Below are 20,590 nucleotides of genomic sequence, written 5' to 3'. Positions count from 1 at the left end.
TGCAGGGGCAGGCCGTTCTCTGATTTGAAGGGCTGGGGGAGTTGTGCCTAGTATGGACTTTGGGAGAAAGGGGGAAGGATGCAGGTTTTGGATGGAGCATGGAGGTTACTGAAATTGTGCACAAAGGGCATTAAGCAAAAACAAAAGAAAGTAGAACTGCTACCATCAAGGCTTCTACCCAATTCTTGTCAGTAAATGAAACAAAAAATGGAAATCGGGGAGCCTGATTGGATTTTGCTAAGGGAATGAATCCCTAGGTTCGTAACCCAAGAGTTTGTCCAGAAAGAAGAAAGATCGAATAAGGAGACGCACACGTGTCAAAAGTTGTGAACGTAAAAAGTTTGTATTGAAACAAAACTCAAAGGAACACATTAGGAAACAATATGTATGAGACAAATTTGTGAGGGTTGTAAACATAGAAGGTTTAAGTCAAAGAAAAAAACAACATCAAGGAAATACATTGAAAGAAACAAAGTGTCAGAGACAAATTTCAGTAATCTAGACAATGAGTAACTAAGTATGCATTTAAAGAAACAATGTGTCGGAGACAAATTTCAATAATCTAAACAATGAATAACTAAGTAGCAATATGCGAAAATAAATTTCAATAATCTAGACAACTAATGGTTCTAGATTTAGGCCATGCTCCATATGTGGTGCATGTAAGAGTCAAAAAAGTTTGTGGGACCTGTAAGTATCTAGGTCCTGGAGTTGCTTCTATTCATGGAAGCATCTCATCTTGCAGGTGCCAACGTGACAGGGGGAACTTGGTCAGCTTATAAAGTCCAATTGCTGGCCTGTAAATGTCTGTTCAGTAGATATTGGTCTAACATGTAGATCAATACAGCCCCCTTGCACATGGTACACGTTTCGGCGGGAGAGTTGTCCCATTAGGAAAAACTTCTGAGGGACACATTCTGTTCTACATGAACCGCCTTCATCAGGGCAAATAGAAGGCCCCTGTAGCAAGAGAATAAAGATAAAAAACAAAGGAAGAAAAGAAAAAATCAATATAAATATCCTTGTGTGTCAAGACCCTAATTCTTTCTGGACATAACTGGGTCATAATCGTAGCAAACAATGTTAATTATGTACTAAATCGAGTGTTCGATTACATAAAGAGCCTAAATTTGGTAGGTGGGCAAGTCTAGAAGTAAATTTCGTAAATGCAAGAAAATGCAACTGTAAAAAACCGTGTCTGAAGTGGTTGGAAGACATGCCTAACTCACCACAGACAACCTTGAAGAAAATCTCGCTGTAGGGCGGGCACTCCTTGTAGGTCGGGCCGGACAGGTCGCACTGGGGGTGGCCTGGTAAAGTGGAAGAGTGGCTGGATTCAGTCCACAATATTGAATCCTGCCGGGAACATCATTCTGTGCTAGAAGGGCAAGGAAAAAGAAGGTATCATAGTGCTATCACATGTATGTGTCGAGAAAAACTGCAACGGGTTCTGTATGGTGTGCTAGGTTGTGAGAAATCGCCAACAATGCAATCTGAAAGGAAAGTCATTTGTGACAGCATGAAGTCTGGTGCAGACTGTATTCACTGCAGATAGAATATGGGTGGCTCAGGTGACTGCGCAGGTTGGGGTCACGAGATAGGGGGGCGCGCTCCGGCGTCCTCCGCCGAAAAAGTGTGCTCGGGTAAGTCAGGGTGAGCCGGTCGTCCTAATGAGGAAGAGTGCGAAGTAGACCATTACTTCTTTTTAATACGGAAAGATTTGTTGTTCATTAAGCCCCTGTTGTACCGAATCCAATCGATGGATCCACCTACTTTCAAGGTCTAGAAGTCTGCCTTGAATGTTGGGGCCGTTGCGCACTCTTTCGAGAACCCACCATTTGATGTCTTGGGTGGTATGTTTTTTATCCATATAATGTTGTACCAAAGGTGATGTTAGATTTTTACACCTGATCCGTGACCGGTGTTCAGAAATCCGTGTGCCAACGCTCCGCGTGGTTTGCCCGACGTAGCGTAACTTACAAGGGCATTCTATACAATAGACCACTTGGTTGGTTTTGCAATTCGAAATGTCTTTGAGCGTCCAAGTTTTGTATCCCACTTGGAAATGTTGAATTTTGGACGTGAATTGGCAAACCGAGCAAGACCCACATGGGTGGTGTCCTTTTAGTGGCCTTAGGTTCCACAGATTGCTTTGAGGTGGTCTCTTGGTGTACAAAGAGTGTACTAAATGCTCTCTAATGTTCCGTGCTCTCTTAAATGCAAATCGGGGTGATTGTTGGTCGGGTAGACATAGTCTGGCAATAGGCCAGTACTTGTGAATGATCTGTTTAACCTGAAAAGCATGCTGACCGTGTGTTATCACGCATGTGATTTGGTCTTGCGGTTCCACTCTAGTTTTGGGGGTGAGGAGTGAGTCCCGACAGGTGAAGCGTGCCCTTTTCAAAGATCTGGATACTAACTTCCTGGGATATCCCCTTTCAATTAATCTATTGCTCAGTAACTCGGCATCATGGTAGAAGTCATGTAGGTCTGTGCAATTCCTGCGCAGACGAAGAAATTGTCCGTATGGTAAGTTTTCTTTAATGTGTTTGGGATGGTCACTCTGGAAGTGGAGAAGGGTGTTGCGATCAGTTGGTTTGCGAAAAGTGTTGCAAGTTAATCTGCCCTGATTGTGTCCAATCGTGAGGTCTAAAAAATTAATCCTGGTGTGGCTGCATTCCATTGTGAATTGTATGTCTGTGCTGCAAGTATTCAGCCAGACAAAAAAGTTTTGTAATGTGTCCTCTGTTCCTTCCCATAAGCAAATGACGTCATCAATATATCGACGCCATTGTTTGATATTGTCCTTCCAGGGGTTGATCATATTGTAAATGAAATTCTTTTCAAATTTGGCCATAAATAAAATAGCTAGGCTTGGGGCGAATGCCGCCCCCATGGCTGTTCCCTTAATTTGCAAATAAAACTGTTTGTCAAATTCAAAGAAATTCTTACAGAGGGCAAGTGTCATTAGTTCAATGATGAATTCCGGTGGAGCCTTGGTCTCTCTATTAGTTTCGACAAGATATTCATATACGCAGTCAATCGCAGCTTGTTGCGGAATACTAGTGTATAACGACTTAATGTCAAAAGTCACCAACACATTTTTTTGAGGATCAAATGCTAAATTTTCGAACATCTGGATTGTATGCATCGTATCTCTAATGTAAGATTCTGTGGTGATGCTAATAGGTTTGAGGAAATGGTCCACAAACTTACATAGTGGCTCTAGAATGGATCCGCATCCTGACACAATGGGTCTGCCAGGAGGGTTGGTGGAATTTTTATGGATCTTGGGTAGTGCGTATAGGCAGGGAGTTCTGCCTCCTGTAGTGTTCAGAAAGTCAGATTCCTTCTCCGTAATCCAATCTCTTTCGAGAGCAAAGGAGACCATCTCAGATATTTCGACCTTCAGGTCCTTCGTGGGATCTTTTTTTAAAAGTTTGTAACTTTGTGTATCTTTGAGAAGGTCCATGACCATCTGGAAATATTGTTCAGATTTCATGATAACAATCCCGCCACCTTTGTCTGCGGGTTTGATAACTAGCTCAGATTTTTTAGCTAGTTCGTATAGGGCTTCTCTTTCTGCTCGTGTAATATTTTGTTGTCTATGGTTATGTTTTCTTTTGCTCAGGCTTCTGAGGTCACGCAATACGCATCTCTCAAAAGTGAGAAGATCCGAGGGGACTTGATTCTCAGAGGGTGAGAAAGAAGACTTGGGATGTAACCCTGTGTCATTGGGATCTTCATTTGTAACATGTTCTTTGAAAAAAGTTCGTAATCTGACGGTCCGTAAGAACCGACGTATCTCCATCTCAGTATTGTACCAATCTGTGTTATCAGATGGTACAAAGGATAGGCCCTTCGTGAGGACTGAGATTTGTGTGGCAGTTAGTTGCGCATTGGCTAAATTGAAAATGGGTAAGACTTGATCGGCCGTGTGGTTTATCTCCTCCGCCGTCTCGGACGTCTGTGTTGACCTTGGAAACCTTGGTTCCAAGGTGGAGGGCCCCATCCCCCCCCTCCTCCCCGTCCTAAAAAAGGGGGTTGGAAGGGTGGTGGTGGATAGTTATGTGGTTGGGCTTGGCCAAATGGGTTAAATGGATATGGATTATAATTAGAGTTGGAGTTACCACTGGATGAGCTGTTGCTTGATCCAGAGAAGGATACGCCCCTTCCCTTAGCTTTCTGGTTGCTTGACTGTGTTCCTCCTGATTGGTTCGATTTTTTGCAATATCCTTCTGTGGTATAGGGGTAAACTAATTCTGTTTTAAATTCTTGAATGTCTTTGTGTAGTTTATTAGTTTTTTTGTTTACCGTGTTTGTTTTGAAAATGGCAAATTGTTTGTTGATTGCTTCTATTTGATTTTTGGCGTCTGTTATAAGCGCGCTATTTGCGAATTTTCTCTCTTCGTCATCTAATGTCTTTTGGAGTTCCTGGCTGACTCTCTGTGCTGTTGTGATTGTAAGGACCATTAGGTCCCTGCTACACTTGGTTGCAATGTAGCTGAAGTTCGTAGTATATTCCTTGTCCTCAAGGAACAAACAAGGTTCGTTCCTAACAACTAATCCCGTCGGGATAATACTAGCCCGTAAATACTCCTTCAAGAAATGACCATGTAGTTCAGTCCTGAATGCCTTTTTTTTGAGTTTCAGGAGGTCGTCTCCTGTGCTTGTGGGGGGCCCGGATATATTGGGCCCAGTGGGATCAAAGAAGGATGGTCCTGATAATAGATCTGATGTCTGTTCTTCTGTATAACTTAGAGTGGCACTTTCTGCCATTATATGCACCTGATTTATTGTGTGGTGGACTATTGGGGAGTGCCCACCCTCTCAGGGTGAGATTCTGTATACATCTAAGTCAAGGTTAAAGGTTGCCCAGATTGTGTGCACTGAAACAAGGATTATTTCTTGGACAGTGTGGTGAAGGGTAGCACTGTGGCCAAATTTGTTTGTTCGGTCTTCAAGGTTGTGTACCCAGGGTCACCAAACCGAGAGAACAACCTGAGGTTGTCAAAGTGGAAATATATATTCTAAGGATTTCGGTGTGCCCAGGGTGACAGGTAGCAGACTCAGGCACAGAAAATACAAAAACAAAAGAAAGTAGAACTGCTACCATCAAGGCTTCTACCCAATTCTTGTCAGTAAATGAAACAAAAAATGGAAATCGGGGAGCCTGATTGGATTTTGCTAAGGGAATGAATCCCTAGGTTCGTAACCCAAGAGTTTGTCCAGAAAGAAGAAAGATCGAATAAGGAGACGCACACGTGTCAAAAGTTGTGAACGTAAAAAGTTTGTATTGAAACAAAACTCAAAGGAACACATTAGGAAACAATATGTATGAGACAAATTTGTGAGGGTTGTAAACATAGAAGGTTTAAGTCAAAGAAAAAAACAACATCAAGGAAATACATTGAAAGAAACAAAGTGTCAGAGACAAATTTCAGTAATCTAGACAATGAGTAACTAAGTATGCATTTAAAGAAACAATGTGTCGGAGACAAATTTCAATAATCTAAACAATGAATAACTAAGTAGCAATATGCGAAAATAAATTTCAATAATCTAGACAACTAATGGTTCTAGATTTAGGCCATGCTCCATATGTGGTGCATGTAAGAGTCAAAAAAGTTTGTGGGACCTGTAAGTATCTAGGTCCTGGAGTTGCTTCTATTCATGGAAGCATCTCATCTTGCAGGTGCCAACGTGACAGGGGGAACTTGGTCAGCTTATAAAGTCCAATTGCTGGCCTGTAAATGTCTGTTCAGTAGATATTGGTCTAACATGTAGATCAATACAGCCCCCTTGCACATGGTACACGTTTCGGCGGGAGAGTTGTCCCATTAGGAAAAACTTCTGAGGGACACATTCTGTTCTACATGAACCGCCTTCATCAGGGCAAATAGAAGGCCCCTGTAGCAAGAGAATAAAGATAAAAAACAAAGGAAGAAAAGAAAAAATCAATATAAATATCCTTGTGTGTCAAGACCCTAATTCTTTCTGGACATAACTGGGTCATAATCGTAGCAAACAATGTTAATTATGTACTAAATCGAGTGTTCGATTACATAAAGAGCCTAAATTTGGTAGGTGGGCAAGTCTAGAAGTAAATTTCGTAAATGCAAGAAAATGCAACTGTAAAAAACCGTGTCTGAAGTGGTTGGAAGACATGCCTAACTCACCACAGACAACCTTGAAGAAAATCTCGCTGTAGGGCGGGCACTCCTTGTAGGTCGGGCCGGACAGGTCGCACTGGGGGTGGCCTGGTAAAGTGGAAGAGTGGCTGGATTCAGTCCACAATATTGAATCCTGCCGGGAACATCATTCTGTGCTAGAAGGGCAAGGAAAAAGAAGGTATCATAGTGCTATCACATGTATGTGTCGAGAAAAACTGCAACGGGTTCTGTATGGTGTGCTAGGTTGTGAGAAATCGCCAACAATGCAATCTGAAAGGAAAGTCATTTGTGACAGCATGAAGTCTGGTGCAGACTGTATTCACTGCAGATAGAATATGGGTGGCTCCTGTGGGTGTGAGCTGAACGGTTCTTAGGCGCCCGATAAGGATATAGTGGGCGTGTAGTGAATTAATAATTAGAGCCAAAAGTACCAGTTGAGTAGTGCCGGAGGCGCTTCCAATTCGGTGCTATTTAGTCGGAAATCTTCAGATTTCAAGCGTGCGATGCTTGTGGTCTGACGGGCTGCTGCAGACTGAAAGCGTTCGTCTCGTGGGTGTGTTAAATACCCTGGAGGTGTGTTGGAGCTGACCAATCGGCTCGCAATACGTGTCGTGTCTTGATTGGTGGGTATCGCCGGGAATGCGGAACCGAGTGTAGAAGGTCCGCTGTGTGACCGGGCGGAATTCCCTGGATGGGTCAGAGCCAGGAGCACGAGAAAGAGAGGGCAGAAACCAGCGTGGAGCTCAAGATAAAACCCGATGGTAATGATCGGAGCGGCCACCGGACTGCGCAGGTTGGGGTCACGAGATAGGGGGGCGCGCTCCGGCGTCCTCCGCCGAAAAAGTGTGCTCGGGTAAGTCAGGGTGAGCCGGTCGTCCTAATGAGGAAGAGTGCGAAGTAGACCATTACTTCTTTTTAATACGGAAAGATTTGTTGTTCATTAAGCCCCTGTTGTACCGAATCCAATCGATGGATCCACCTACTTTCAAGGTCTAGAAGTCTGCCTTGAATGTTGGGGCCGTTGCGCACTCTTTCGAGAACCCACCATTTGATGTCTTGGGTGGTATGTTTTTTATCCATATAATGTTGTACCAAAGGTGATGTTAGATTTTTACACCTGATCCGTGACCGGTGTTCAGAAATCCGTGTGCCAACGCTCCGCGTGGTTTGCCCGACGTAGCGTAACTTACAAGGGCATTCTATACAATAGACCACTTGGTTGGTTTTGCAATTCGAAATGTCTTTGAGCGTCCAAGTTTTGTATCCCACTTGGAAATGTTGAATTTTGGACGTGAATTGGCAAACCGAGCAAGACCCACATGGGTGGTGTCCTTTTAGTGGCCTTAGGTTCCACAGATTGCTTTGAGGTGGTCTCTTGGTGTACAAAGAGTGTACTAAATGCTCTCTAATGTTCCGTGCTCTCTAATGTTCCGAGGTCTGCAAAGGGCATTAAGCTCCTGGAACAGTGAAAGAGGAAAAGGGGGAGTCGCGTGGGTGGTAACCCACCTTCGCATGGCGTTATTGTGGCGACCAGTGACAAGAGACAGACTCTGAATGAGCCATTGCACAGCCGGAAAGGTCTTCGCTCTTCTCGGACCAGTGCCTCTTGGGAGCCTAAGCGGCGGGGGCGCCTGGTGGTAGCAATGAGGGCTCAGCTTCCCCCAAGGAAACGGCACTCTCCCCGCCCAGGAAAACCTGCAGGGGCAGGCTGGTCTCAGGCACGAAGGGTTGGGAGAGTTGTGCCTACTGTGGACTTTGTTGGCAAAAGGGGGAAACAGGTTGGTTTTGGACACGGAGCAGTCGCTGCACCTTTGGAACTATTTTCACAATTGTTTGCTGTGTTTTCTATTATGTGTGAAAATAAATCTGCGGCCTTTTATGCCAAAAAGAAGACATGTCTCATTCTGCACCTTACTGGTGGGGAGAAGAAAGGGGCTGAGATGAATGAGCAAGAGTAATATACATTGATATAATAATGGACAAATGCCCAGGTTATTGAGTTTGTAACGTGGTAGCAATCACAGCTGTTCGTGAGGAAGTTTGAATCACGGATGTGCTGTCCTTCCTTTTCGGAATATGAGGTTCTTTTATTCTGATGATTTGGCATCTTTCCAAAAGGTACTCGTTTTTTTATGTGCACGGCATTGGATCTACAGGATTAAGTTGTTTTCAACCATGGGAATTGTGCCTGCAGTATGCTCTGCGTGCACCACTGGACCACAAGTTTATTCAACATGGTCTAACAATGCATTATTTGAATGTTTTCTTCAGTGCCTTTATGGATTGATTATGTGCCTTGGTGTAGGTTGTTTAAACAGTTTGTAAGTCATAGCTGACATTTTCTGTAAGATGGATGGCACAATCTATATTTAATGAAATATGTTAATTGTAGCAACGTGTATTCCCACTTCACATTATATGCTACAAGACTGAGACATGACGTGCGTCATGGGAAAATATGCGAAAGTATGGGAAGATTGCACGTTTATGATATTCATGACTCTGCATGTTTGTAGTCATTTAAAAAAAACATGCTAAAATCTTTTACATTCATTTAAATGCCATGCTAATATTATTTTTACATTTCAGGTGGACATTTATTTAGCTTATAATGTAAGAATGATGTCGGAATCGCCTAGCTAACACCCATGTAAAGTAGGGCCTCTCCTATTTCACTACTAGTATCAGTAGGAGAGGCCCTACTTTACACGGGTGTTTTATTTTATGTGCCATATCTGATGGGTAGGCGTTGATTTCAAATGCACACTGTTTAGTGTTTTTTACTCTTATTGTGATAGTTCAATTGATGTCATCAAAGGAGAAATATATGAGAATGTTAAATACTAATGTTAATAAATATATTAGAATGGGAGAGCCTTGTATGTTACCAGTTACCTGAATAACCGGTTCCTCAAATGCTTTTCCTTCTGTTCTTTCAGCAATTTCACAGGTTTTACTTTTCTGCATCTGTCATCTTGATGCTGTGTTCCTCAAACACTGCCATCTGTTTCTATGTGCTTTTTGTTTTGCCTGTCGCTTTCCTATCCTTTCCCACTTTTCTATGTGCTCTCTAGGGGAGTTTTGTGGTGGCGTGAGTTTGGTGTGTGTGTGTGTGTGTGTGCGTGTGTGTGATCGTAGTATGTGCCTCGTCGGTTGTGAATGCAGTTTGTCTTTCTTCAGGTTGTTGTTGGGTGTGCGTGGTGAAGGGCTATGCCTGGGACGATGTGAGTTTCTGTTTAATGTGTTCTGTTATAGGGAAAGGGGATGTGTAATGTAATGTAGGCTTGCATTGTCTAGGCTATGCAAGCCAGGGAATGTTGGTGCGGCCTGGAACCTGGGTGCTCTCACGGTTCCAGGAACGACGGTTGGACCTGAGGATGAGAGTAGCCGATTGAAGGAGGTCTGCACCTTGGCTTTCAACTTTATTTCTTGCGAGTACCCTTTAACATAAATAAAGTACTTACCTGTTTCATACTGCTGACTCCTGAGCTTTCACTGCATCCTGTCCATCATTCATGACCCTGGATACTACAAAGAGTCATTGGCGTTCCAGTTGTGGTACGAGACAGGGCTGAGTAGGGCCAGCCAAATGTGGGAAGGAGGGGTCTTTATCGCTATCGACAGGTTGGAGGAGTGCTTGGGGATAGGAAAGCGGTCAGTATTCCACTACCTACAGTTGAAGGGGGTCCTGATGGACAGCCAGTGGGGTGAAAATCTCCGGAGGGGGTTGACAGATTATGAAAGGCTTATGCTCATGAAAATGGGCTCCACTTGCCTTACTGTCAAACTGTAAAGGGCATTACTAATGATGGAACCTAGGGATGGATAGGGACACGATCTGGGGCAGGACATCAATGATGCTTTATTGGCACTGATGTGTAGGAAAGTGTTAGGGAGAATTCTACTTCTAGGGCTAATTTCCCTCACCTAGTGAGTCCCCCAGAGGCTTTGCTGGATTTCTGGAGTTTATTTTTTTCCACCTGGTGAGAGTGTACATCCTTCTTCCACTCTTACATGTGTTTTGGCCTATGTGTTTTCCTCATTGTGTGATCTTGGGCACTGGAGCACAACACTCCAGGTGCCCCTGTTCTTGTATGGGTTACACCGCACCTTTAGTGTAGTAACCCAGGGTTGTCTTTTAGACTTCCCTCTGACTCCATTTCTACGGGGCTGACTACTGTCCCCCAGAGAAAGGTAAAGTTGACATTTACTTTACATAGTCACTTTTACCACAGACCCAGTACACCCCATCTTACATGGAATACTGGAAAGGGCTAATCTGTACCTATTTTCTGTCTGTACCTCCCTGAGCATTGTTTTGCTCTTTTAACATTTAGACTTGGCTGGTGGCAGTGGTATCTACCCTAACTTTTCTACCGCGATTATATTAGATAAACATGGTAATACTTTTGGCTATTTTTGCAGCCTTAAGCATAAACCAGCTTGACCAAATCGTCTTTCTTTTGGCTCCGGTTGGGTTTTATTCGCCATATCTTTTTGTTAAAGTCCTTCTTGTGTTTTACTTTGCGCGGCAAATTAGGTTCGCCTTCTTTGTTCACCGTCTTTTGGCGGGCTTCTGCAGAGAAGCCCTCCTCTTGGTGCCTGGGTGTCTAGGTAGACTGAATGTGGGGAAGGGGTGTAGTAACCCCCTGCACAGGGTATCCTAGGAAACCTAAGTCGCACTTTGCCATGATTGGCTGAGGTGGTTGTCCCGGCTGGATAACCCCCCAGCTGCGTGATTGACAGCCAGGCTGTGTGAATGGGGTTTTGCGCATAAAAGGCAGGTCTCTTGGGCTAGAAGTCAGAGTCGCCTCTGGAACTACAAGGAACCGAAGAGAAGCAGAGAGAACAATGGCTGCTCAACTACCCCGTCCGAGTTAAGCCCTGCTGCAGTGCTGAGCTATCTACCCTTCAACGACTAAGAGGAGATCCAGTCCGGAGTCTTCGTCCCTTGAGCCTGGTGGGGATAACCAGCTCATCTTCTTCAGCCAGAGGTCTCCGTCATGGTCGAAATCGCTGCACACTGCTGTAGTGGTCCGGATAGCCACCTGCTGAGCCTCTCCTGTTTTTAAGGAGCGCACCTTTAATTTGTTGTCGCTGCTGCTGGCTTCATCCCTGTGTGGTGCAGACCCCCTTCAGACGTCCTTCTTCACAACGAAGCTCCAGGAAACATGGGTCTGCGGGAAACCAACAGGAACAACTGCCAGGGCACCAGCTGCACCATTGGAATAAGGTACTGTGTTCTGCTCAAGGAAACAGGGTGAATCCCTTTTCTTCATCTTCAAGGCTTGCCCTTGTCTTCCCTCCTTCTTATAACTTTTGCTTCCGAACATTGACAATATCAAAGTACTCATGGCTACGCTGAATCGTGAACTAACGGTGTGATCTTCGGCAACAGGTCTCCGGTGTCACTTAAACCTGGCTCCGGCCTTTTGACTTTTGAACTCCTGTTTCTGGGTGTTTCTTGATCTTGTCTGCCTAACCTAAATATTGCCTGTGATTTTTGCCCCCAACTCCCTCTGGGTATCTCAGGTGCTAAGTGTGTTTTTGCCCCAGTAGCATTTCATGTAACGGATACGCGTTTATTTAGTAGACTGAACTGTCAAAAAGTGATCGCAACCGTACCCACGGTATCGTGTTTTGTTCATAACATCGGTTCATTCAAACACAGGGTACTTACCTTGAGACATACTGTACAAAGTGAATTGGTTAATCGTAGTATATTTAACATGTGGTTTTGTTTAAAGTTTAATAGACGTGCTGTGTTTATAACTGACAGTTTAAAAATAAAAGTACTTATATTTTTCTACCTAAAACCTTGAGTCAGTGTTTGCTTGAGTCACATTAATTGTGGTCCCTTTGTGTAATCTCTGCTACTGCTCATATACTCTTGAGATAAGCCTGGCTGCTCTGCTACTGCTACCGCTATAACTTAGTAGTACAGGCTTGTACCAAAGGTAAACTTGTATTGCCACCTGTGGTCTTAATTGTGGGTAGAGGTCCCTGAGGGCACTGCACAGGATTCTGCCTAAAAGAAAGTCTCATGCTTGAGGGCCTCCCTGCAATATAGACACCAGGCCCCGAAATTGCTACATAGGTGGCACTATCTGCCGGCAGTGATAACAAGGATGTGCAAGGGGTATGACCCACAATGCTGGAAATGCAACAGGGTGAGAAGGGACTATGGCCACATATGGTGGGCTGTGCCAGTGTGCAAACCTATTGGAGGGAAGTCCTGCCATGGATCAAGGGGGTGGATGGATACACAGAGAACTCTTACCATGGTTTCTTCTCTTTCGGGTGCGGCTGGAGGAGGGGGAAGGCGAGGACGGGTACATGGCGAGGGTGATGTTGGTGGCAGCCAGATGCTGCCGAGCCCAGATGTGGAACAGCCCACTGTTACCTGGGGAAAGAGAGTGGGTAGCGAAGGTTTGAGGAATATATGACATGTAATTCCTCACACATCTTTTGGATGAGTACCAACATCGACGAAGAAGGCTTATGGATATCCTTTTTTTTTTTTTTAGAAGTAGGGCCGCTGAATGACTCGGGGGCGAAGGGGCAGGTCTTGGGTGTGCGTCTTAAAACTTTCCTTAAGTTCGGTATTCAATAAGGCTTGCTTAGCCTTCCTTGAATTCAGTATTCGATAATGCTCTGAGTATTAAAAAAAAACCTTCTTTGGGTTCAATGTCACTTGCACACATCTCGTAGTATTCAAAACCCCTTTCTTTGGGTTCAATGTCACTTGCTCACATATTTCTGTTCAATCGCCAGCACCATATGCCCTGCGGTAGCCCCAGGAGCCCCCTGGTATGAGTGCTCCCTCTGATGCCTTCACCGGTCCTCTACGGCTCCACCAAGCATTTTCTCTCTCTTCTCAGCTTCGCTTTCACTTCTCTGGACATCTGCAAGCAGCGCTCGCCTGCTACGAATCCCGCTGTGGGTTGCCGGTAGCTCTGTTACTCCCTCACGGACGCTACCAATGGCCTGCAGGACTTGCACTTGTAAATCCTCCGTGCCCCACAGCTCCGGCTGTGGGCACCCGATAGAGCTGACTCTTTCAGCCTTGAAACCTTCATGGCCCGCTCGGGCCCTGCTGTTACAGTTTCTCTTCGGAAAAAGCCAGCGTCCTGGTCTCCAGGCAGGACCCTCCTCGGCAGCCCCCTTCTACACAGGAATGCTCCCCTCTCAGGTGCCTCTCTTCTGGGTCCAGCATCTCTCCTGTTGGTCTCCCTTTCCTTGCTGTCGGCTCTACCTTATACACACCCGTGTCATATTAACAGGTTGCGGTTGTGTGCCCTTGTATCCAATTGCCTGACCATAATTACTGGTGTTCTTTGACCAAGCCTGACCCTCACAATAGTTTTCAGGCTTCTTCCCCATCTCAGCACCGGAGTGGTGTAATGGTAGGTTAGTGTGTACAATTCCTAGTTGCCTCTTCCTCGTCCCAGTACTAGAGTGGTATGACTGAGGGGAAATTAGTGGCAATGATTGGCAGCAACCTATGAAGGTAGGGGAAGGTTTGTCACCAGGGAAAGGGGGATACCATCCCTCGCCTACAGACATACTCCCCCCCCCAGAATCCTTCACCCATGTCATCCTCCCTCGCATCTCCACGCCCAGGGTCAGGATCCAAGAGTGATGGCCTTTGTCTGGCTACCTGAGAAGAGGATCCAAGGGGAGTAGGTGTGAAGATGTCGTCAGGTTTTTCAATAGGTATTACGAACAGTTGGGAAACAGCAACAATAAAAACCTGATGACAGCTAAAAGCAATGACATTTGGTTTCCTTCTAAAATCCTACCCCATTCATCATCTGTTAAAATATTTACATCATGTACCAAATGAGAGAAATGTTTAATTCTTAGAAATTCTAACTGTGAACATTCAACGATTAGATGTTCCGGTTTTGTCCCTAAAAATTCTTCATGTCTGCACCTCTCTCACAATTAGGGATCTAGCCCATAATATTTCATAAGGAAAAATATTCAGCAAAACCTTAAAAACAAGAGTCACCAGGTGGAAATTGGAAGTTTTATGAGGTATTTGTGAAGGTATTTAATTGTTTTTCAAATCGAGACACATGTTTAGAAAGTTTATATTACATAATATTTTATTTTGTTATGCACCAATCTAGTTGTCAAAACCTATTTTTCACTTAAGTTGGTTGATATTTTAAGTAATCCTCTGTAAAACTGAATAGCTTTAATTGATCCCCACAAAATGTATTCCAAGTTAAAATCTCTCGACTTGGGCAGCCACCAGGGGGCACCGAGATGTGATGACGGCTCTCGGTTGATCTTCTCCCCTGGGTGCGGATTTTGACAATTTGGGCCCCCCTAGCTCATTGGGAGTCGAGGTTGGACCCCCCCACTTGGTGAGCTGGAGCCGGTGTGCACCGGCGGAGCGTGCCTCCGGTGCTGGTGGGTTCCTGGAAGCCAGAGTACGGCCGTCGTTCAGGAGTGAGCGGTAGCAGAGGGCAGGTCCACCCGGCTCCTGAAACCGCACGAACGCCGGCTGCCTGACGGAGGGGGAAGGGCAGGAGCTTATCCCAAGGGCTCACCCCCTCCACGAAGAGCTTTGGCGGGACAGCTGTGGCCCCTGTGAGGGCTTGGAGCGAGGTGCCTGGAACAGCCCCGACGGGCCTGGCGGCCTTACTTGCAGGAATGCTGGTGTCGGGTCCCGCCGGGCGCCAGAGCGGGATCCGTCAGTTAACCCCGGAAGGTGGACGTGCGAAGCATGGCAATTCAGGTATTTACAGCCTGCGGCGGTGGTGCCCTCCCGATCCCTAGAGGACTGTTAACAGTCGCCGTCTCCTCCTATATTGGATCTTGGTAGGGCCGTGGCGGCCCGTAGAGACTTTTTCACAGGTCTGCAGCCCTTCTGTGTGTATTGTACCGAAAGGACTTCTATAGAACATTGCCAGGACGTCAGCCCCTGTAGTGTGATATGTACGTGGCCAGTGACTGTTGGACTAGTAGCGGTCTGGGCTGGATCTGGCGTCCTCCACAACTTGGGCTATTGTTTGCTCTGTTCTCCCGGCAGCCCCACGGTGTGCACTCGCAATTGGAGCATAGAGGGACTCCTTGGTGGATACTGCTTGCCCTGCTATCACCCTACACCTGCAAGTGGACCCCAGGCACCTAGGTGGTATTGTCGGGCAATCCTGGCTGCTGACGGCGGGGTGCCAGGGGCCTGGTGGGTGAGTTAGCTGCTGTTCACCTCACAGAAGGCATCCCGAGGAAGGCCAGTGACAGTGCGCGAGCCGGACTGGAGAGGGCTGGGCCTGCTGGTTGGGCGTCCCAGGCCCTGGCGGAGTGTGGGTCTTTGTTTGGACCCCCTGGAGTGCTGCACATGGGACTCTTGTTTGGGCTTTCATCGTTTGATTTCGAGGAGTGAGCTTGCAGACGTGTCCCGCTTGATACGGTCTCAGAGTGTATTGAGCTGGGCAGTGATCAGATTGCTTTGAGGTCTTGGTCTTTTGTGAAGAGGTGCAGCAGTGTTTCTGGAGGCATCTGGTTGGAGATCTCTCGGTGCCTGCCTCTGGAGCTTTTGAGGTGGTCCGCGCCTCTCCGGTTCTTTAATGGACTGGGTTCAGTCTTTACAGAAGTATCAGCATGCCCCTGAACAGCTGCCAGAGGAGGCCAGTATGCAGTCAGTCGGTCTATCTGAGGCAGCGGAGGCTCAGTCCATGAGCCAAAGTATGGCTGCCCTGTTGGAGGAGATCCGTGGTTTCAGGGCAGATATTGGCAGGCGGCTGGACTCCCTCGATAAGAAGGTGGATGCTGTCGAGGACCAGGTCCAGGCCCTGGAGGCCAATCAGACCTCAGCAGATCTGTTCGAAATGCAGTTTGACGTGCGCCTGGCGGAGTTGGAGAGGCGAGAGGAGAAGGTCGCTCTTAAGCTCGATGACCTTGAAAATAGGGAACAGCGCTCCAACCACAGGTTTCTGGGTATCCCGGAGCCGGAGGGGGAGACCCAGACGGACATTGCAAGAGGAGTCAAGTCAATCATAAGCAAGCTGTTTGATGGAGAGAATACCAGCGAGCCCACGATTGATAGAGCCCACAGAGCGTGAGGTCGTGCGGGAGGGCCGAGATCCGTTCTAGTCAAATTTCATTACTATGCAGAGAAATCAAAGATTCTGGAGCTGGCGCGTAGAAAGGGCAGCATTGACTGGGAGGGTTCTAAAATAACGATCTACCAGGACCTTTCGGCGCTCACCCTGGCATGCCGAGATTGTGTGGCGCTCTGACGAAGTGGCTGCAGACGAAGGGAGTGCGTTATAGGTGGGGGCACCCGTTCTCACTCACGTTCGAGGTGGATGGCTATAGATACTCACTAACTACGGAGTCTGAGATTCAGAAAGTGACTCGTGAACTGCTGGGGGCCAGGTCCTTGGGTCCCGATATGGAATCTGGGAAGGAGGGGAGTCATAAGGATCCTTCGGACTCTACAGGGCGGTGCCGCGTCCGGGGGCACAGGAAGTACAGAAAGGTGGCGCCACCTTCCCCGGAGCAGCCAGCGACACAGCCTTGATGTGGAGAGTCTTGTTTTAGATCTGTGCTTGAGTGCTTTGGGACAATATGGTTGGCTGTCCGGCCGTGTTTAAGGATGTTGTGTTTTCTTTAGGTTTGGTCTACAGGGCTTTTTGCTTATTTGGTGAGGGGGAGGTTCAGGAGCTTGAATTGCTAGGTTGTGATCTCATAGTAGGGGGGCCCAGAATATCAGGTTTCTTTTGGCGTAATTCGCCCAGGTGGAGGCAATCCTTGGTGGCCTGGTGGTGCGGCAATAGGATGTTGCGACCGTTCAGGGGGGTCAGGGGTAGGTTGGGTGGGTAGCGGAGGGGATTTGTGTTGGTGGGAAAGGGTATGGTGGGTGGATGGGTGAAGTGGGTATTCTTTTTGGGGGTTGGGGTGGGCTGGTTTTTGCACACGGGACTACCTGGATTTAGGGGTTACACAAGACTTTACCTAGGCTTCATATGTGCACTGAGGACAGGGGGCTGGGCACTCATAACAGTCGCCCTTGTGGAGGCGGAAGAACTCTTGGACTTTTCTTAAGGGTGATTCTCTACAGATGGTGTCGGTGGGCTCCCTAAATGTGCGTGGTCTAAATTCTCCGACTAAGAGATCTTTGGTGTTGAGGGAATTTGTTAGACTGAAACTTCACTTTCTCTTCCTGCAGGAGTCCCATTGGGTCAAGGGGAGGGAGCCTGTGTTCGGATTTAGGGCTGTCCAGCAGGTGTTTCAGTCCTCTTATGTGGCGAAAAAGCGTGGGGTTGCCCTCTTGATTTCCCCGAATGCTCACTTCTCCCCCAAAGCTCACAGAGCTGACCCGGATGGGCGCTACATCATGGTCAAAGGAGAGGTAAAAGGCCGACTTTATACTCTTGTGGGTGTGAATGCCCCGAATGAAGGGCAAGATGTTTTTTGCGAAGGGATGAGGAAGAAAATCAGAGGATTTGCAGAAGGTGCGCTAATAGTCGGGGGGGACTTTAACATGGTTCCGTGCCCAGACAATGACAGGAAATCCCCTAAACCTAGCCCTGATCTAAGATCCCAAATGAAGATGGCGGACTCATTCAACCGGATTAATGGTGAGCTGGGCCTGGTGGACGCGCACCCTGTTGGGCGCAACCGCAAATCTCTCTTTACGTATTACTCCAAGGTGCATCAAGCCTTCTCTAGGAATGATTATCTTCTGGTAGATTCTGCGATTCGGGACTGCGTCTCTGATTTTGGGGTTGAGATCGTCCCATGGTCCGATCACGATCCAGTCCGAGTTAATTTAGGAATCCCTTTCCCTGCCCCGAGTAAGTCGAGTTGGATATGTAATGACTCCTTGCTAATGGATAAGGAGTTGAGGCAGTCCCTCTTAGCTTCTATTGAGGAATTCTTTCACATTAACGACACTGGGGAAGTGGAGACTAGAGGTATCTGGGATGCATTTAAGGCCACGATTAGAGGCACTCTGATGGAAATGGGAGCTAGGAGGAAGAAGGAGAGGACTAGGGAGGAGTTCAAGCTGAGGGAGCAAATTACGCCATTCAAGCGGGGGATAAGTTGAAAACGCAGATGGCCCCCGGACAGCCTGAGGCGCTTCAGAGCCTCAGGGCGAAATTATCGGCCCTCCTTGTAGGTCAGACGGAGAGAAAGCTTGCGTTCTTAAAACAGCGATACATGGAGAAAGGGGAAAAGGTGGAGACAATATTCTGGCCTGGAGGCTGCGGGAGCTTTGTAACAGCAAAAGGGTTAATTGGGTCTCCGATCGGGCGGGGGAGAAAATTCTGCAGGACGGCCAAATAGCGGAACAGTTTAGGCAGCATTATGAACGTCTCTATGCTTCAGAGTATCATGGGGATGGTACGGAAGTGGACCGGTTCTTGAACTCTTCCAATCCCGTGTCTCGCTCGAGAGAACTCGGAAGCTTTAGAGCTCCCTATCTCGTCTCAGGAAGTCATTGATGCTATTGCATCTTTGAAGAGCGGTACTGCGCCAGGAGATGACAGTTTCTCTGTCCGGATTTTTAAGACCTTCCGATCCACGCTAGCCCCCTTCCTATTTAAGGTGTATAACGCTGCCCTAGACACTGGCTTCCTCCCCGATACCATGATGTCTGCTCTTATAGTGGTGCTCCGAAGGAGGGGAAGGATCCATTGCTTTGTTAGTCTTACAGGCCCATTTCGCTTCTTAATGTAGACGTTAAAATACTTGCTAAAGTGCTGGCGAATAGATTGTCCAAATTCCTCCCCTCTCTAGTCCATGGAGACCAAGTAGGTTTCATCCCCGGGCGCCAAGGCTCTGACAACGTAAGGAAAACCCTGTACCTCATGTAGCGAGATTCAGAGGTTTACCTCCTTTCGTTGGACTCTGAAAAGGCCTTTGACCGTGTCGAATGGCTTTACATGGGGAAGGTGCTTTGTAAAATGGGCCTGGGTGACAAATTCTGCGGGTGGGTCGCGGCCTTGTACAATGGTCCCTCAGCTCGGGTATTGGTAAACGGGTGTACCTCGGCCGGTTTCCCGCTCTCCAGGGGGACACGTCAAGGATGCCCCCTCTCTCCCCTTTTGTATGCTCTGGCAATGGAGCCATTTGCCATTGCAGTCAGAGCTGATAGTGGTGTCTCCAGGGTGCAGTGTGGGGACTGCAAATTCAAATTATCCCTTTTCGCGGATGATATCTTAGCATACTTGGCCAGGCTCCACGAATCCCTCCCACATTTGCTAGGCTTGATTCGCCTTTTTGGGGCATTCTCTGGACTTAAGATTAATGTATCCAAATCATGTATTATGCCGATGGGTAGGCTGGACCGTGAGATCAGTGGTAGATCAGAGGTGCTGGGGATGAGGGTAGAGTGGGAATCCACCAGATATTTAGGCACTAATATTCCTAGAGACTTAAGCAAAGTATATGAGTTAAATTTTCTTCTTCTCCAAGCTAAGATTTTTAGTGATCTGACAAAATGGGCTCCTCCCACACTCTTGGTTTGGGTGTATGGTCACGGTTAACATTAATTTGCTCCCTCGACTCCTTTATCTTTTCTCATCCCTTGCCTGCATTGTCCCAGATTCCTTTTTTGAATTATTGCAATCTCGTCTTCTCCGCTTTGTATGGAGTGGCAAGAGGGCAAGAGTGAAATATTCCACCCTGACCCTCCAAAGTCTTACGGAGGGTTCGGTTTCCCTGATTTTAAATTTTATTACAAAAGCAGCCCAGCTGCGGGTGATGCTAGAACACCTGAGGGATGACCTTAGGACGTACTGGACTTATGTGGAGGATGATCAGGTCCATCCTTACAAAGTCCGGGATTTATTATGGGCGCCTCCACGATCCCCCTCAGTGGCGGCTAAATCACATCCAATTCTATCTGTTCTGTGGGCTTCCTGGAGGCCCAACAGAGACAATAATCTCCTTTCTTCTTGGCCTTCCCCCCTATCTTCTCTATGGGGTCCCCGCTTAATATAGGATCCAGAGGGTCCCGCGAGACACAATCGTGGTCAGATCAGGGAGTAGAAAGGGCTGAGCATCTCTTTCACCAAGGTGACTTTATCGAGTTTGCCCAATTGTCGGAGCTGTTGCGGGAAAAACCGCTCTCCATCTTTGATTACCTGCGGCTTAAGGGCATCCTCACCCAGGCCTGTTGGCGGGCTAACCCGATCCGTCCCTTGCCTCTTGAAAAAGTTTTTGTGGAAGCTAAGGATCTCTCTCTAAGATTTACAACGTGCTGGTCACAGCTAACCTAGAGGGTATACAATCATTCAAGCGTACATGGGAGGAGAGGTTGGGCATTACCCTAAACGATCACATATGGAAGGAAGTCTTTAGATCAATTTTTGGGGGGCTTGTACACAGCAGCCATGGAGCATAATTTCAAGATACTCCATTCTTGGCACCGTCCCCCCGTCACCTTGTCTAGG

The 20,590-nt window shown here is 47.0% G+C and overlaps 2 protein-coding genes across 6 annotated transcripts in view; both read right to left on the bottom strand.

Annotated features, from left to right (window-relative positions):
* The window catches only part of VPS13C (vacuolar protein sorting 13 homolog C), a 5,236,720-nt gene that overhangs the window by 887,589 nt on the left and 4,328,541 nt on the right, over positions 1–20,590 (bottom strand). The gene's annotated exons all lie outside the window — the stretch shown is intronic.
* LOC138504193 (uncharacterized) lies at positions 285–6,503 on the bottom strand. 2 transcript variants are annotated; one of them, XR_011279796.1, is made up of 3 exons: positions 6,180–6,503; positions 1,230–5,910; positions 285–960 (listed from the first exon to the last, which is right to left on the bottom strand). XR_011279796.1 is itself a non-coding variant. In XM_069624494.1 (2 exons), exon 2 carries the CDS (start codon positions 4,010–4,012, stop codon positions 1,706–1,708), a length of 2,307 nt encoding a protein of 768 aa, XP_069480595.1. In that variant the 5' UTR covers positions 4,013–5,910; positions 6,180–6,503; the 3' UTR covers positions 285–1,705. The 2 variants fall into 2 exon arrangements, 1 of the variants encoding a protein (XP_069480595.1); XM_069624494.1 differs by having other exon boundaries at positions 285–5,910.

Source organism: Ambystoma mexicanum, chromosome 11 (genome assembly GCF_040938575.1).
Source record: "Ambystoma mexicanum isolate Mex_15411 chromosome 11, UKY_AmexF1_1, whole genome shotgun sequence".
NCBI classification, from domain to species: domain Eukaryota; kingdom Metazoa; phylum Chordata; class Amphibia; order Caudata; family Ambystomatidae; genus Ambystoma; species Ambystoma mexicanum.
The sequence above is the reverse complement of the archived record's forward strand: the minus strand, read 5'-3'. Positions and strand labels throughout refer to the sequence as shown.

Bases quoted from the DNA above. Each gene is read 5' to 3' on its own strand.
- LOC138504193 (XM_069624494.1), bottom strand. From the start codon at position 4,012: ATGGGGCCCTCCACCTTGGAACCAAGGTTTCCAAGGTCAACACAGACG.